General features: G+C 38.8%; 1 protein-coding gene across 2 annotated transcripts in view; it reads right to left on the bottom strand.

Annotated features, from left to right (window-relative positions):
• The window catches only part of GAK (cyclin G associated kinase), a 78,335-nt gene that overhangs the window by 11,326 nt on the left and 49,503 nt on the right, over positions 1–17,506 (bottom strand). The window contains exons 18-24 of one of the 2 annotated variants that reach the window (XM_066987876.1): positions 15,212–15,291; positions 14,725–14,918; positions 12,659–12,817; positions 11,285–11,746; positions 9,228–9,395; positions 2,648–2,782; positions 2,169–2,288 (exon numbers count right to left, since the gene is read on the bottom strand). In XM_066987876.1, the coding sequence (XP_066843977.1) occupies positions 2,169–2,288; positions 2,648–2,782; positions 9,228–9,395; positions 11,285–11,746; positions 12,659–12,817; positions 14,725–14,918; positions 15,212–15,291 (1,318 nt within the window). Of the gene's footprint in view, positions 1–2,168; positions 2,289–2,647; positions 2,783–9,227; positions 9,396–11,284; positions 11,750–12,658; positions 12,818–14,724; positions 14,919–15,211; positions 15,292–17,506 lie in introns of both variants that reach the window. The other variant, XM_066987875.1, reaches the window with a different exon arrangement.

A 17,506-nucleotide genomic window follows, 5' to 3' on the forward strand; every position in this document is an offset into this window, starting at 1 on the left:
TCCCAATCTTTAACTTGTGAAATTTACAGAAAAATCCCTGCTACCTAAGTACATTAGCTTGTACAGTAAGAAATGATCTTATTGTATTACTCCTTCACATAATTCTATATTGTTTCAGTTATGGCCAACCAATTCTTCCTTACAGGGCAAGCCAATGCCTCACTATCAGCACCAATTTTTCAACAGCACATTCCTACTCTCTTGTAGAAGATCATTACTAGAAACAAGAAAGTGTGACAAAACCAACTATCACAGATCACTGTTGGTATCTTACTATTATCTTCATACTATTACTAGCTTTAGCTATTGTTTCTGTACTGTGATATAATACTCCCAATTAAGGAGTGTTCACTCTCATAACGTTCAAGTCATTATTCTAGAAGTGTTAAGTCCAAAAACTCCTACAGAAAGACAATACTAACTCTAAATTGCAGTTCTTACACTTCCCTGAAGATTCATTTCAAGCCTGAGGCTAACTAGCCCAGTTACACCTGGCCACCTCCTTATGCAGTCCTTTTTTTTAATGAAAATTAAATGATTCTATTATTAGACTTTCAGTTAAGTTGGAAAACACCTCTAAGATCGTATAGTCCAACTGTTAACCTAGCACTGTCAAGTCTACCACTAAACCACATCCCTAAGCACCACATCTACGCATCTCTTAAATACCTCCAGGGATGGTGATTCAACTGCTTTCCTGGACAGGTTGTTCGAACGCTTCACAACCCTTTGAGTGAAGAAGTTTTTCTTAATATCCAGTGCAAACCTTCTCTGGTACAACTTGAGGCCATTTTGTCTTATCCTGTCACTTGTTGCTTGGGAGAAGAAACTGACACACACCCCCCTCCACCCCAACTACAACCTCCTTTGAGGTAGTCGTAAAGAATGATAGGATCTTCCCCAAGCATCCTTTCTCAAGGCCAAATAGTCCCAGTTCCCTCAATTGCTCCCCAGACTTGTTGTCTAGACCCTTCACCAGATTCATTGCCCTAAAATGAATTGATCTGAATCCTAAAATCACTACAATTCCCTCTGCTCATTCAGTGTATAATCACACCTGCATCTCCAAGTCTAACATGAAACGAGTTTACTCACCCTGCCTATAGTGTTAAAAAGTCCATATTTACCTGAACTACTGAACTAGAATAATTCTGTAAATTATTTCCTGCAGAGCAGCTTTATTGGCACTACTTCAATACTAGAATTTTGCAAGGCAGCAGAAAATCCAGCATTGTATATTACCTTGCATTTAAATAAGGTAATTCACCAAGAGGTTATTCAATTCAATATATAATACTAACTGCCAAGGCAACAGAAGCCTCTGTCAACTTCAAGCTAAGGTAAAAGCATATTGTCTGCAACTCAGTAGCTATAGGTTGTTCCAAATTGCTCTTCTTAGACGCTTGGCAGCTAGTCACATTTAACAGCTGCCAATTGGCCAGTAGCTGTGGCAGCGTCGTACTGAAAAGAAAGCTCTTTCCCTTGCCCTTATTTTTTCTGCTGTTTGTGAAAACACCAGAGTTTGGGTGAATGTAACATCCTGGGACAACTGTTACTCTGGGATGTGTCCCATCTTACGTAGCCATCTTGTACATACAACTGCAAGTTGGCAAATCTTCATAATACTGATGGAATTGGTGTAGGAGTATTTACAACAAGCACAAATTGGACCCAGACATGACAGATTTGAGTAGCAGAGCTATATAGACCTACTTAATTCTAAGAAAAGTACTGAACTGACAGTTCAGTAAAAAAGTATAAAGCCCTTTATTTTGGGCCTAATCAAGAATTTAATTTGGCTTCCCATTTTATATCTTTCACAGCACTGTATCAAGCAAAAATATATAAGAAACCCCATGATCAGTTACTGGAGCAGAGAAATAGTTTCTCTCACCTTCTCAGCTAGAAGTCTCAAGTATGAAGTGTGAAAAACATTTCTAAATCACAGCTGAAGTTACCTTCTGAAACATAATTCTGTATATTTCACACAATCTCTATAAAGGTACGATCGTTTCTTGTTACACATCTGCTCACAGCAGCTGCCTGAAGCTGGTTGTTACCATTTAAAAGAAAACTCTACATAAGCTATCATTTACACTTACTGGAACAATAAGCAAATCAGGATCCAGAGAAGCATTAAGTTCAGACTCATGAAAGTAAGGCCTTACCTGGAAGACCAGATGCAAGATTGGCAAGATCAGCAAAAGGGTCAACGTTCTGAGACTTGGATGGGCTGAAGGACGGACCTGAAGACACACTGGACTGGCTTCCTGTGGTAAGAACTTGACCTGTTTAATATGAAAACACATCATGTACTTGGTTTATTTAGAAACTGAGAAAATGAATAGAAATGCGATTTCCTCAACACCTCAGGTAAACCTCCTTAGTATTCTGCTAGATGACATCTTTTACCAGAACAAGAATCACCATTACTATAGGCAACTGACACTACTTATTTCCTATACATTGAACTTATTCTGAAAAACTACTCAAGTGCCTTAAAGAGGCCCTTTAAGCACAAGAGCATAGAGTCCTTTAAGCAACAAAGCAAAAGGCAGGCAGACATGTTCAGCAGTTTCAGGTGACTAAATTGACCAAGTCTGGAGTATTTCTTATCCCCTCTAATGGAAGACTTATTTCATCATACCTTCAAAAGCAGACTTTATTTGTGCTGATGGTGCATAGACAGGCCCAGAAGAATCCACCCAAGAATCCCATCCACCTAAGAGATCTGGGTAGCTTGTAGAAGATGACATTTTAGGTGCCTCTAGTCCCGGGTTCCCTACAAAAGAAAAAAATCCATGATTATTCTTTTAAGAAAACTACCACAATAACAAGTATTTTGCCAGTACTGCTGGAGCTTTACCACACTGTCAGCTGGCCAACTACATGGGTTGCTTAGGTATCTCCATAGTAGTAATGTGCTCTTAAATGGGACTCAGAAGGGTTTTCCCACCAAATTCTTTCATTTGTATTTCAAACATCCCACATACTTCAGAGAATTTCGTCCAAGGGTAACACTATGACTTTAAGAGCTTAGGTCTCATAGGCAGAAGAAATATCTAATGGATGGCTTCAGAGCATGCTCCTGTTCCTGCCAATGCAGCAGGTAATCAGAAAGCAGTAGTATTCTGTGAAATGGTGCTCCTTATCAGTCTGCATGCTACACAGGTGGAGCCAGGTTACTTCAACCTGTAGATTTCCTTACACCAGGCTTCACAGGAAAAAGTGAGCTCTCGACAAACTTACGATCCCTTTTATAGCCAATATCGTAATTAATGTGTTTAATTAATGAGCAGGATAAAGCTAAAGCGATCTTCTCTGCAAAAAGATCGAGTCATTAGGTCTACATTAAAGGCACATTAGGTCATAGATTAAAGGCACTTTTCTGTGTGCAAAGCAAAACCACCACACCAACTGAAAATGGACAATGAAGCATTTGCATTTGAAAGTATGCAAACATGCTACCACTAATTTTTAGAAAGTGACCCCTCCAACACACATTTGTCACCCTGAGCCTTAGAAGTGATTCTCCCCTTTCCCACTCACACACAGTACATTAGGTAGGCCATCCTCAGAAAGAGAGGTCCAAAGTAAGGAGTGCCTGAAGGATGCTGTGCTTCAACTCTGAGCATCCCCTTCCCAAGCACAGCTGGTAAATACCCACAGTAAGGCAGCACACCTTTTGAATTCAACTATTTCTTCACTACTGTGCCAACAGTCAGCGCTACACCAAGAGGTGCTTTTTCAGCGCAGCTAGTATGTTTAGTGGTGCTCTAAGACAATTCAAATACCTACAATTCAGAACATTAACCCATTAACCATTATCTGAACAGGGTTATTTTGACTACTACAGTACAGCTTTTTTTATTTCTATCAGCTTTTCGACTTTACGTGCTCAATGTTGATACAAAACCACACAAGCTATTTTATGAGGAAATAATTTGAAGTTAAACATCACTTCCACCACTTCAATCCACTCTCTGATTCTACTAAAAATAGCTCTTGGACCATACAGTTGGAAAGAGAAGACATCAGATATTCTGAAAAAAAAAAAAAAAAAATCTACCAAGAGCCTGTATTACAGCAGTTCCCTGCTGCATGCAAAGGAAGACATCGGTGCAAAAGGCACCAAACAGCTGCTGAAGCCTACTGAAGGGAAAGTAAAGTTTTCAACCGTCTCTCCGGATTTAAATCTCATCTTTCTGCCTCTAAAACTAAGGGAAAAACAATGTATTTGCCTCTCGGTGCTCAGAACCCCAGCTATCTGCTATATAGCAATGCTACTGGTTACAGGAGAACCTAAGTGCCTATTCATCAGTTCAGAAATTTTACATACTATATGCCATTCCCAAAATGTTAATTGGGCCTGAAATTAATAATTAGTATTGATATTTAAGCTAGAAAAATTTTGGCTTATGATCTCTGCAGTTATATGTTTTCCACATGGAGATGAGAAAGTTTACAACCACTTATTGAATTAAATTTTCCTGGGATAAAACCACGATGAAGGAAATAACTACACATTAAGCTTTCTTTATGTAACTTCTCATCTACAGAAGAAATCCTTTAATCACAGAGAACAACGGGATTTCTTGTGAACCAAAAGGCTGTTTTATTATGATGCAAGTTTTTCAAGCTCATTTAGAGCCCGACCAAGAACACCATCACCACACAAAACAGCTTCTCCTCAGAAGAAAACTACACTGGTCATTCAGCTTTCTTTTGATCACATTCCATGCCTTCTGCTATTTTTTGATCAGATCAGTACATTCTCACACAGGGAAATACATTCCTGCCCAGACTTCCATTAAAGATGACCTGCTTCCATACCCAAACAAACCAACTGTATTCTCAGAAATGCTCACTAAACATATATCTACTAAGGAAGAATACACACTCTTTCATCTACTGAAAATTTTGTAAGTGTGGCCACTTAAACTTAAGAGCAGGTGATCTGTTCTTAAGTAAACGTTAATCCCATGTCCTAGCTTCTCTCTCAAACAACTGAAGATTTTCACAGAAAATTAGATTTCCTTCCAAAACAGTTTTAGTAGAACCAATCTAAATTTTTTTGTATTACGGGCCAGAATGCCTTAACAGACCATACGTTCTTTAAAAGATATGCCTTCTATAAATTAAGCTTATATTTTAAAACTCCATTAAGTTTCAAGCACAGTTGAGAAATAAGCCTAAAATTTTAGTGCTTGAATTAGTGTTCACTGAACAGCATTCCTCTTCGTATCTATAGAGGTTAGTAATTGTTTACTACCAAAAGAAAGCCTATCCATTGTTTTAGAATTTAATTCAAACACTCACTACTACTCCAAAAATAGATTCACCATATCTTGTCACTGCAGCTTGATTTAAATGAGCACTGACATTACCAATTTATTTTTAATGAGTTTTAAATTGTTCCTCACTTTAATGACCTGATGTTTGCACTTTCTTCTGCTCTCTCCACACAATTTTTCCAAATCTGTCATTTTTGAGAATGCTCTCCTCTGCAATTCTCTAACTGCTTGTTAGCATGTCTTCTCGGTCATATGCACTCCTTCATATTAAAAGCATTAGAACTATTAATATTCCTCATTTTCTTGTTAAAATTGATACTTGAGACTGGATGGAACCACCATCCCTGGAGGTCTTTAAAAGACGTTTAGATGTAGAGCTTAGCGATATGGTTTAGTGGAGTACTTAGTGTTAGGTTGAAGGTTGGACTCGATGATCTTGAGGTCTCTTCCAACCTAGAAATCTGTGATACTGTTAAAGCCTCAAATACATACTTCATTTCAGCTAAACACACAGAAGAGCTGTCATTCAAAAGGTAAACTTAGAGAAACATGAAATGTTAACCCAGTTTCTCCACTTCCACGGTTTTTATATCTTGCATAGCAACAGTTTCAGAAACTGATAAATATTGGGAAATGCATAACTGTAGTCTGAAGAGACGATAGGTACATTTGAAGTATATTTAGCATATGTTGACAGAAACTTCTAGAAAATACTTCAAAATAGTAGACAGGCTACTGCATTTACCAGGGTACGTTATCACCAAAGTCAAAAAACAAAGCAAAAACATAAAGCACAGAAGTCAGATATATAAAAATATCTTTTTCTTCCACACTTGCTCAAATGTTACAGATAGCTGAACATACTGATGATCTCCTTGAGGTTGCAGGTAGATGTTTAAACAGCAGAAATTCTCATTTGTGTATTTTTTCAACTTCAATTTTGTACAAAAAAAGGGTTCTGTCATGTAGGGATTGGAGCACCTGTCACATGAGGAAAGGATGAGTGTGCTGGCATTGCTTAACTAGGAGAAAAGGATTAGGGAAGAAAGACCTTCTTGAAGTGTATAAATACTTAAAGGAAGAAATAAAGATGACAGAGCCAGACTCTTCTCAGCACTGTCCACTGTAAGGACAGGAGGCAGTGAGCACAAACTGAAAAACAGGAATTCCACTTAAACAGAAGAATTATTTTTTTCCTGTAAGAGTAGTCAAACACTGCCATAGGTTGCCCGGGCTGGTTGTGGAGTCAGCAATCTTGGAGGTAAAAATCAGGAAGGACACTGTTCTGAGGAGCTTGTTCTACTTGACCCTGGCTAATTGACCCATTCAAAACAGCCTCTGAAGTGAGGCAGATTATGGTAGAGACTATGCTTCACGGATCAGTGTTGCTCAAACCTTTTATTAAGCAGTAAAAAAAAAAAAAGGTGTTTGGTAACCTCATGCAACTGTGACAATAATAGTACCATAAAAAGTGGCATGAGTGGCATCTACACAACTAGAATATACAGCTGTTGCTTTCTCTGTAGGAAGGAACATAAATATTGCAGGTAATACAGCGACTGGTTCATCCTGGCAGAAGTGATCACAACTGCAATATAACACCTAAATTTATGGTAGAGAGGGTACTTAGTTTGCTAGCCTTTTACCTCAAGGAGAAAGCCCTTATTTAAGCCAAGCAAATAACTGCATTATTTTTTTTTTTTAATATGATTTCTCTGGAGCTAATAAGACTGCATCAATCAGAAGCAGAGTCAACTAGACCTACTCTGTCCAGCAGGAGGGACAGCTAAAAACTGTACTCAAGCTCTGCAAAGAAAACACTTTTGGATTCAGGGGTGAGGAACAGGATACCACTGCTCTTAACTATAAATTCATTAAGGTTATGGTAAATGCAGCATCTGAGTACTACGCTATCCGGGCATTCTTGACAGCACAGAGTTTTAGTCTCAGTATTGGGTTTTACATGGCAAGGTTTCGGCACCAGGGTTGGCCTGCATGAGAAGAGGCTAGTGGCTGCCCTGTGCCGCACACAGCCAGCTTCAGCAGACCCGCTGCAGGACACAGCTGTGCCCTGACAAGTTGGTGATGCAAGTTGTCCCACTGCAGCACTTAGAGGACTACGTCAGAGCAGATATCTACAGCCCATGGAGGACCCCATGCCAGAACGGGTGGGCATAACCTGAAGGAAGCTCCCCAGCCTGTGGAGAGCCCACACAGGAGCAGACTTCTGGCAGGAGCTGCAACACATGGAGAGGAGCCCGTGTAGAAGCAGATGACTGGGGAGGCGGGGGGGAAGCTGCCACCCATGAGGAACATGCTGGAGTAGTCTATTCCTGAAGGACTGTACCAGATGGAAAGGACCCAGGGCAGAGCAACTTGTAAAGAACTGCAGCGCATGGGAAGGACCTATGCTGGAGCAGTTCATGAAGGACTGTATCCCATAGGAAGGACCCCATGCAGGTGAACAGCCTGAGGAAGAAGGAGCTATAGTAGAGAGAATGGACCACAGTCCCTATTCCCCATCCTCATGTGCCAGGGTGGGGAGAAGGATGCTGAAGAGTTGGGAATGAAGGAATGAAGTTGAGGAAAGTGGGGTGGTGGGAAGGTTTCTTTCACTAGTTTCTCACTATCCTACTGTTTGTTTTTTTAAATTAACAATACATTCAATTAATCATTCCCAAGTCAAATCTGTTTTGCCTGCAACAGTAATTGCTACGTGACCTTTGTCTTTATAATTCAACCCATGAGATTTTTCGTCTTTTCTCCTACTGTCCCCCTGAGGAGAGAGAGCAAGAGCACCATTCTGGGTATCTGGTAATCAGCCAAAGTTAACTCTCAGTCTCAGGGCACTTTCTTGCAAATGAAGGGAAATAAATCCTAGACAGTGAAGAAATTTTATAAATCACTGCCCTCTGAGAAGGGACAGTAATATGTTTTCAAAGTACAACCATTGGTAGACATATAGGGGTCAAGTTTTCTGTTTTTATTTGAAATACTGAGTTTCAATATCGAATTTTAACCATGTACACCCCCTTCACAAATGCTGCCATCTTTCTAAGAATGCCTGTCCAGGTCTATAATCTTTAGGTTTGCATGATGTTCCCACCCTCTTGCTTTTAAGTGATGGATAAGAAGTTAGCTCTACAAATTCTACTTTTGTGAATTTGAGTATTGGCTAACAGCACAAACAGCAAGACCATGTACACGCCCCTTTTCTTTGAAAATCAAATTTAAAAAGCAACACATTCGGCTCTGCCACCCCATTTTTGTAAAACTATGTTTCTTTAAAGAATGAGCATGCTTAAAAAATCCATTTAGTAACACTTAAGACATAACATGCTCAAGATGGAGCTAAGGGAAGACCCAACATACTACAAAATTTTGTTTAATGGTAAATAGATTTTAGAATAAATGCACGAGGAATAGGCTTCACCAAGAACACTCAGAAATCAAATGAAGCAAATAGGATTAGAGTATTACATAATGTATTCCGTAAGTATATTATCAGGTCAAGAAGGTCCAAGCTAGCCTCCGACTGCATTTTAAGATCTGGCTGTACACTGATTTCCTTGAACCACTCACTCCTTTTCAAAAGCTTTCAGAAAAACTAATACCTGAATACACTCAAAATAGTATTGTCATCTAGACAGAATGTTTAGAAGTGTTTGTGTACCATCATTTTTAAGAGCTCTCAGAGGAAAACTCAGCTCTTAAAAGTTTAGCAATGCTAGAAATAAATATTAGAATCACATTATATAGGAAATCCTTGCAACTTGGTACATGTGTATCTGTGTCCCCAGAACAGAGAGCTAATTAAAACAGTCACAACAAGTGGATCTATTAAGACACTAATCCACCCTGACTTAAGCAAAAAGACAAAATACACAAAGCAGCAGAAACTGCTGAGAAACAGAACACTAGAAGTGCACTTACCTAAATTCAAGAAATCTGAACTGGAAGACAGAACTGAATTATTTGTGGGAATAAATGTATTAGGAGTAGATGTTGCAGTTGGATTCAGCATGCCTCTAAAGAAGTCTGCACTAGGTAGGGACAGATTCTCAGAACTTGATGACATTGTGAACGGGTCGAACGGATCAGCTAAAAAAGAAGCAGAAAATAAAATTATGACAAATTTAGAAAAAAAGTACAAAACATTACTACTCCAGGGACAAAGACAAAAGCAGAGTTTATGTCGGCAAATTAAGCACCTCTGAGTTTTTGTGGCAAATAGTCACCATTCTGTCTTTGCCTCTAGAGGCTGGTACTTTCATGTTGGTATAGAAAGTGTCTCAGCCATACACAGTAAAAACAGCTACGTCCTCAAACATGAATCCTTAGCAAAGCTGCATATATTCAATCATATTGTTACTTTCCTCCGTGCAAGACATACCTTAAATTTGAGTGATCAGTTGCATATGAACAAAAAAATTACATTTGTTAAAAAGTGATCTATAATGCCAAGCCTCTAAAGAATTTAAACAAAGTAGACTATTAAACTACTGAAACAGTCAAGAAAAGCATTCATACTACCGCTTTGACTTGAAGGCATTGCTGACTCTAGGGTAGAAAGTGCGTCAACTCAAGAATAAAAGCCAAAAGGAAGCAAGACTTTCAACAGGTCTTTAGTGATCGCAGTAAAGAAAAAACTAATTGGAAGAGTATTTATATATAGCATAGGATAACATGTGACAGTTGGGTGAATCATGGCTCGAGATCTTCCTGTTACTGCTGCCCTCTAGGGTCAAAATTCTTAGGAGCCCAGGGACTCCTGCCAGATTCACTCAGAAGCTGAAGAGGAATAATCTTCCCATGGTGCTCTAATGCTTCCTGAGGTGATCACATTTCTCAGGACTCAGTAACAGTTCAAAAAACAAATGTTGAGTTCTCGTGTGCAAACTATCTTATTGCAGCACAGCACATGCACAAAACCTCAGGTACAAGTTTGATGTGCAAGGTAAAACTCAAGTGGCTGTATATTCTCACTTGTGTAATACTATTCAAAGGTAGAATGATATATATAAATTACCACTGCTCACATTTTTTGGAGTTGATATAAAAAAAGCTTTTCATAGACTTCTGCCTATGTTCATACAGGTAAATTAAGTGATTTGTCATTGACCATAGTAACACGGTTCAAGAGTGAATTACTTCAGAAGAAATATTTGAAGTCACCTAAAAGCCCTAAAAACACATTTTACCTTTGTGCAAATAAGCTAAAGCTTGTAATAGTTACCCTGATTGACTAATATTCCTAAAACTCTTACTGCACATTCCGACAAAACGTTACTATTACCAGAAGTTTAGTCACATGCTGAAGTGATAACAATGCACTGGAAAGACCTCTCCATTAAAACATTGTTTTAATACAAACTAGATAGAGTTAACATGCTCCTTTCAGATATAAACTTGACATCAATATCAGTAAAAGCAGCGTAAGCTTTTAGCAGTAGCATTATCATACTGTTTTCAACAGTAATCTACAGGATTTCCAGTTGCCTATCAGTCTTATCTGATTAGTACTCAAAAAATAACACACAGCCTTTTGACCTACGCAGCACAGCTATACACTACATCTAGTGTAATTGCTCTACATAAAGTGAATGAATGCAAACAATTACTACAATTCTCAGCCTACGCAAGAAAAGCTATTTACATATGGATCTAGAAAAGGATCTAGATCATGTAACATCTGCATTGGAAAGTTATGGATTCTTTAAGAATGGTAAATTTGCTTTCAACTCAAAACCTGATACTTTTCTGTTTACATGGTTTAAAGCTAATAGGATATTGGCAACATAAAACACACAGTAATGTACATCAATTTGTCTGCTTCATGCATTAAAAATACCTTTCTATTCAGATTCTTGCCATAGACCAACATGTCTTCAGCGTACGTATCAAACACGTTAGTTGTGTTCCAACCACAACAGAGTTAAGAGTTTTTACCTGGTGGCCAGCTGAAGAGTACTGAGATTAACTTTACATACCTGATGCTGAAGATATCTTAGTAGCAGATGAACACTGAGACTGACTGCTGAGAAAGAAAGATGTTCCTTGTCCAAGAAGATCTCCAGTGGACTCTTCTGGGATCTGTGATGCACTACCCACAAACAGATTGTTCAACAAGTCTGCATTACTTGTTGAAGAGCTTGTTTCTGAAATAGGTTGTTCCTGTTCTGGTGAAATATCAGAGTTCAGTCCCAGTAAATCTACATTCTCTTCATTGAGAGGGTTTTGTAACAACGCAGATGGATCTTCAAAACTGGCTGCAAAAGGCAACTCTCCTTCCTGAGCACCAGGGTCCCTCTCAACAACAGTTACTGCCCCTTCTTCACCTGGAAATGCAGGGAATTCCTCATCTGAAGGATCACTTTCTTCTCTCTCATTAGATAGTTGAGCATGATCATTTTTGGATGAATTATTGTCTACTCCACTTTCTGGACTTTTTCCTTCTTAAAAAAAAACAACAAAATGTAACAGCAACAGATTAACAGAATTCTGCCAACAAAAATGTCAGGCTTATTGATTTCATATGATTTCTGCATTCCTTAAACAAAGCTCGCTGAAGAGGTGATGGAAATGAAAACTGTTGGGTACCACCTCCTTGCACAGGGCAGGCAAAGGGGCATCTAACATTCTACTAGTTCAGATTAAACAAGTTAACAGAGGAGTTCTCCAGCTACAAAGCATTAGAATAAGAAAACTATGATGCATGCTCATAAAAATGAGAAATAACTCTACCATACTTGCTACTCTAAAAGAGTATTACACATGCTTTCAAAAAAGAATTACACATGCTTTCAAAATGGCACTGACTTAGACAATCTCAACTCAGGACATCATACCACTTATGTCTTAGAAAATTATTCAGTAACTGTTGCTCAACTCTACAACAACAATCAATGGCAGCAGCATCAGTTACTGCAATGTTTGCCAACAGAGCAGAGTTCAGAAATAGGACTTACACATGCACTATAAAGTTACATTTTTTCAGTCCATACATGCTGATCTAGACCCCACTGGCTAGTCTATGTTTCTTCTGTTTCTCAGCCAGGCCTAAGTGGGGTTGTCAGAATATAAATACTCCCCTGAAGACCTTTAAGTTTAAAACTGTTAAATGCTGAACTGCACTTTTCATTGTAAGTTATGAGCAATACAAAAAACACATTAGTATTTAACGAAATGAAATTCGATTAACACTTGCTAACATGTTAACATGCAGAGTTCACTCTTTAAATAGCTTTTGCTCATGGCCTGACAACATAGTGAATTTCACTGAATAAGGGGGTATAAGAAAGAACTATAGTGCTCATTGGAAGGTATACAAGAAAACAGAAATAGATACTTCAGAGAAAAAATACCTTTCCAATCCAGAGAATGAAAGAAGTTACTTGCATCAGTACCACTGCTATGTGAGGATTCTGTCTCAGCTGGGACACTTTCTGAAGACTGCTCCAGTTGGGATGCTTCCGCTTCATATTGTGCTGTTGAACCTGGCTGTCTAGGCAGCTCTGGTTTGCCTAAAAGAAGATAGATTTATAATTTATAAGCCAGAACCCTTAGAGAGAAGCTTCTAAAACTCAATCTTGGTCATAGCAGCTGGTACTTGACTGCTATAGTGAGACAACTGTCCTGAAGTATTATTCCACAAATGCAAAATCTCCCAGGTTTGAAGTTGTCATTACTAAGCCTGCTTCAACTGCAAAGGCTCATAAGACCCTATTTTAAACTGCATCATTAATACATCAGACTCACAACAAAACACTCAAGTATCCTATTTACATTTTTTAAAATTAGATTTTTTTAGCTACATGTGCTCAACAGCTCACTTGTACCACCTATCCCCTAAAACAGGCAAGAGCTATGAACAACATCTGCAATAACTTATATAAGGAACAGAACCTCAAAAAAGAGCAAGTACAGATATAGAAAAAAAAAGAGTATAAAGCTAGAGAATAATATAGAATTGTTAACAAGCATCTCAAAGATGTTAAGTAATACACTGTGTTGCTACCAACTTCTCCTTACAACGCTTATTTGACTGAGATCAGACGTTAAATGACTCTTGCATTAAAAAACTGATTTGGGCTGAATTACCTAGAGTAACGCCATCTCCCAGAAAAACAGATTTCCTCAAGACAAGACAAGAATTCCCTATGTCAATGAGTATTCATCCACTGCTTGAAAAGAATAGGATGAATGCTTGGGAGAAAGCTATTTGTCTAAATCTAAACATCAAGTCTGGTAGAGCACTTTCTCCCCTCCTGCCACAAACTCAGTTGTAACAGATGGTGAAAAAATAGTTTCTGTATGTTTCAGAAAACATACATGAAACATCATGCTTAATGTAATATCGTAAATTCAGTCTTAATAGGGCAAGCTTTATAAAACAAGTTCATAATACAGAAGAAAGCAAACACTCTTCCCTTCTTTCAAGTTTTAAAAAAATATTTTCAATGGTATTTGAAACCTTCTATGAATAAGAAAAAGAAAGTGACTTGAAATGGAAGTTTAGAATTAGAAAGGTCAAGAGTAATTTCTACAGATTCTCATTATCAGCAAAACACCTTAACTTCAGTGAGCTGAGAGAAGTGTTCAACAATAGTTTATATTGATAGTAAAAGTCTTAAGTTAAACAAAAAATGACCTAAATCGTGGTATGTGCAGAACATATTCTGCAGGAATATAGGACAGCAGCAACTAATAACTATCAAGAGAAATGGAATTAGAACATACAGTATTAGAAGTAGAGAGTAAGATCTTATGTATGGTACCAAAATCACAAGCTTTTTATAGGGGAAACATGGTCAAGGCTTGAAAGCCTTAATGAAAATGTCAAAACTGTAATTACTGATATCAGAAGAAGATACTGAACAGCATTAAATGGAATTAATAGACATCTACAGATGAAGCACACATGCAATATTTAAAGAGTTAAATATCTGATGGATGACATGAGGAACAGTTGAGAAACTGAACATTAGTTACTAAATTAATTGGTTATATATACGATGAAAACATTGATAACGTTTTTAGGTAGGACTATTTGCAACGAAAGCTGAAATAATTAAATCAAATTATAATGATGCCAATTTAGTCAAAGACAGTTCTTTCAAGAAATTTTGTCTAAAAATCCTGACTGTTGACATTCCATTTACTAAAATCCCTGCAAATAGCATATTCATAACTTTAAAACAAGCAAGTGTAACAGCAGTGGATGTCAGATAAGGATAATTATAACTGTTATATAATTGGAGGATAATTTATACTCCTTCATACAATGCAAATTTTTTGAAATTATATTTACAAAAAACACCTTTAAAATTTTTCTTCACTAAAAGGAGTATCAGAAACTAATCAGAATACATCCTCAACTGCTAAATTATTAGAAACTTCACCAGGTTCTCTAGTACAAGAAATTCATTACCGAATTTTGATAAAATCTCTTGTTGTTCCTCTCGGGTAGAGAAAAGAATCTTGGGATTCAGTCCCTTTATATTCATGTTATCCCATGGTGGCTGCTCACAGCTAGGTCTGTCTCTGGGCTCCACCTCCACTTCCAGATTGACTTGAAATAAATCAGGATACTTCTCTTGAATGTCACAGGCATCAAGATCATACCTGCAAAAGTGTATGCAAGTAAATTCTTAAGACTATGGGCTAACTAGATTAAATTATACTAGCTCATGACAGAACTTCAAGGCACTAAAGTATACGGCTTAAAGTATGCTGTACTTGTTTACATTTTTCATAGATCTTCAACAGGTAGTACTTAGGTAAGCAAAATATTTATTGCATTTATTCAATTTATTGAGAATTTATTGAAGAAAGCCTTTCCTCATCTGTTAGTTTGGCAACTTAAACAGTTTGAAAGAAAATTCCTTCAAATTCCCTACAAAAAGGTGTCAACATACTTAGCAAATTTCACTGTGGTGGCATTTCGGGGCACAAAACCTGTGTGGAACTGAATCTGAAACATCTTCATAGAAGCCATCTGTTGGAAACAAGAAACACAGGGAAACTGCATAAATACGCATAAGATGTATGCGCCGTGTTCTGCCTTTAATATAAAGCAAAGTATTTTCAGTATTGAAGTGTTCATTTTTCCCACCTTGCATACTTTACCTAGAGTGTATTAAATACAGACTAAGACAGAACGTAGACAAACCTAGCATTAACAGAAAGAAAGCAAAAGCCCTTGGACCAGATAGTACTCTCAGTACTAACCTCATACTATTAAAGTCTGTCAAATATTTCCAGACCCTGTTGTAAAGGCTTAAATGCCATGACCTTTGTTACACTTCTCAGCATAACATATTCAGAAAAACTCATCATGCAATATGCTAATCTAGAAATAGGAGCTATCTAGAAATAGGAACCCATCATAGGAGTCCATTCAGTACAGCTGTAAAAGTAACATATTGAAGGCTGTTTTTCCAAATTATTATAACCATTCAACTTACCCCCCACGGTTTCTTCCACTGACAGAAAAGCTACTTCCCCCTGCTTGATCAGCAAACAAGAATCAAGAAAAATGCTACCATAAAAGATCCACATAGCTCCTCATCTTACACAAATCCAAAATACAGCAAACTGATAAACCCACAGTATATTTGCTCCCTGGCTTTAATTACAGCACATGTAGAATATTCATGCCTGTCCTTATAATGCAAGTGATACAAACATAGTCTAATAAGACAATTCTGACAGCTTTTCTTATAATCATAGAATGGCTCAGGTTGGAAGGGACATTAAAGATCATCTAGTTCCAACCCCTGTGCCGTGGGTGGGGATGCCACCAACTGGATCAGGCTGCCCAGGGCCTCATCCAACCTGACCTTGAACAGCTCCAGGGATGGGGCATCCACAGCTTCTCTGGGCAACCTGTGCCAGTGCCTCACCACCCTCAGAATACAGAATTTCCTCCTAACATCTAATCTAAATATACCCTCCTTTAGTTTAGTTCTGCCTTGTCCTGTCACTATCTGCCCAAGTAAAAAGTTGTTCTCCCTCTTTTTTGTAAAACCCCTTTAAGTACTGCAAGGCTGTAGTGAGGTCTCCCAGAGCCTTCCCTTCTCCAGGCTGAACAACCCCAACTCCCTCAGCCCTTCTTCAAAGGAGAGGTGCTTCAGCCCTCTGATCATCCTTGTGTCCCTCCTCCAGACCCACTCTAACAGGTCCATGTACTTCTTGTGCTGGAGGTCCCAGACCTGGATGCAGCACTCCAGGTGGGGCCTCAAGAGGGCAGAGACGAGGCGTAAAATCACCTCCCTTGTCAGCCTGCTGGTCACAACTCTGTTGGTGCAGCCCAGGACGCACTTGGCCTTCTGGGCTGCAAGCACGCACTGCTGGCTCACGTTGAGCTTTTCACCCACCAGAACCCCCAAGTCCTCCTCCACAGGGCTGCTCTCAATGAGTTCTTCTCAAAGGCATGGTGAAGCCATGCTGGCTGTCTTGGATCACCTCCTTGTCCTGCATGTGCCTTGACATTGCTTCCAGGAAAATCTTTTCCATGATCTTACCAGGCACACAAATCACTGTCTTGCCAGGCTCACTCATCTGTAGTTCCCCCAGGTGATCCTTTCTACCCTTGTTAAAAATGGGAGTGATGTTTCCCTTTTTCCAGTCACCAGGGACTTCACCTGACTGCCAGGACTTTCCAAATACGATGGAGGGAGGCTTGGCAGCTCCACCAGCCAGTTCCCTCAGGACCCTGGGATGCATGGCACCGGGCCCCACAGACCTGTACCTGTCCAGTTTCATCAGGGGGTCTCCAACCTGCTCTTTGCTTACAGTGGGAGGGACTTTGCTCCCCCAGCCTCTATCTACAGGTTCAGGGAAACAAGAGACATAGGAAGCCTGACTGACTGTCAGTGAAGACTGAGGAAAACAACTTGCCAAGTACCTCAGCCTTCTCCACGTCTGTGGTTACCAGTTCTCCCTTCTTACCCATCAGAGAGAGTAAGACCTCCTTGGTCTTTCTTTTCTGGCCATTGTGTCCGAATGCTGCACTGCAAAGTCTATAAGCTTTGTATAACCCAGTTCTAGTGCATAACCTCTTTAAATACATCTTAACAGTACAGCTTTGAGCATATCTTGAAAACAACTGCTTTGTTCCTGATGTGCTTGAGTTATCTTGTAAACTTCCCTCCACTAAACACTTTGTGGCATACAAAAAGATACAAAAATCAGCTTTGCCTGAAATTCCC

The sequence above is a fragment of the Anser cygnoides genome, chromosome Z (assembly GCF_040182565.1).
Source record: "Anser cygnoides isolate HZ-2024a breed goose chromosome Z, Taihu_goose_T2T_genome, whole genome shotgun sequence".
In the NCBI taxonomy this organism is placed as follows: domain Eukaryota; kingdom Metazoa; phylum Chordata; class Aves; order Anseriformes; family Anatidae; genus Anser; species Anser cygnoides.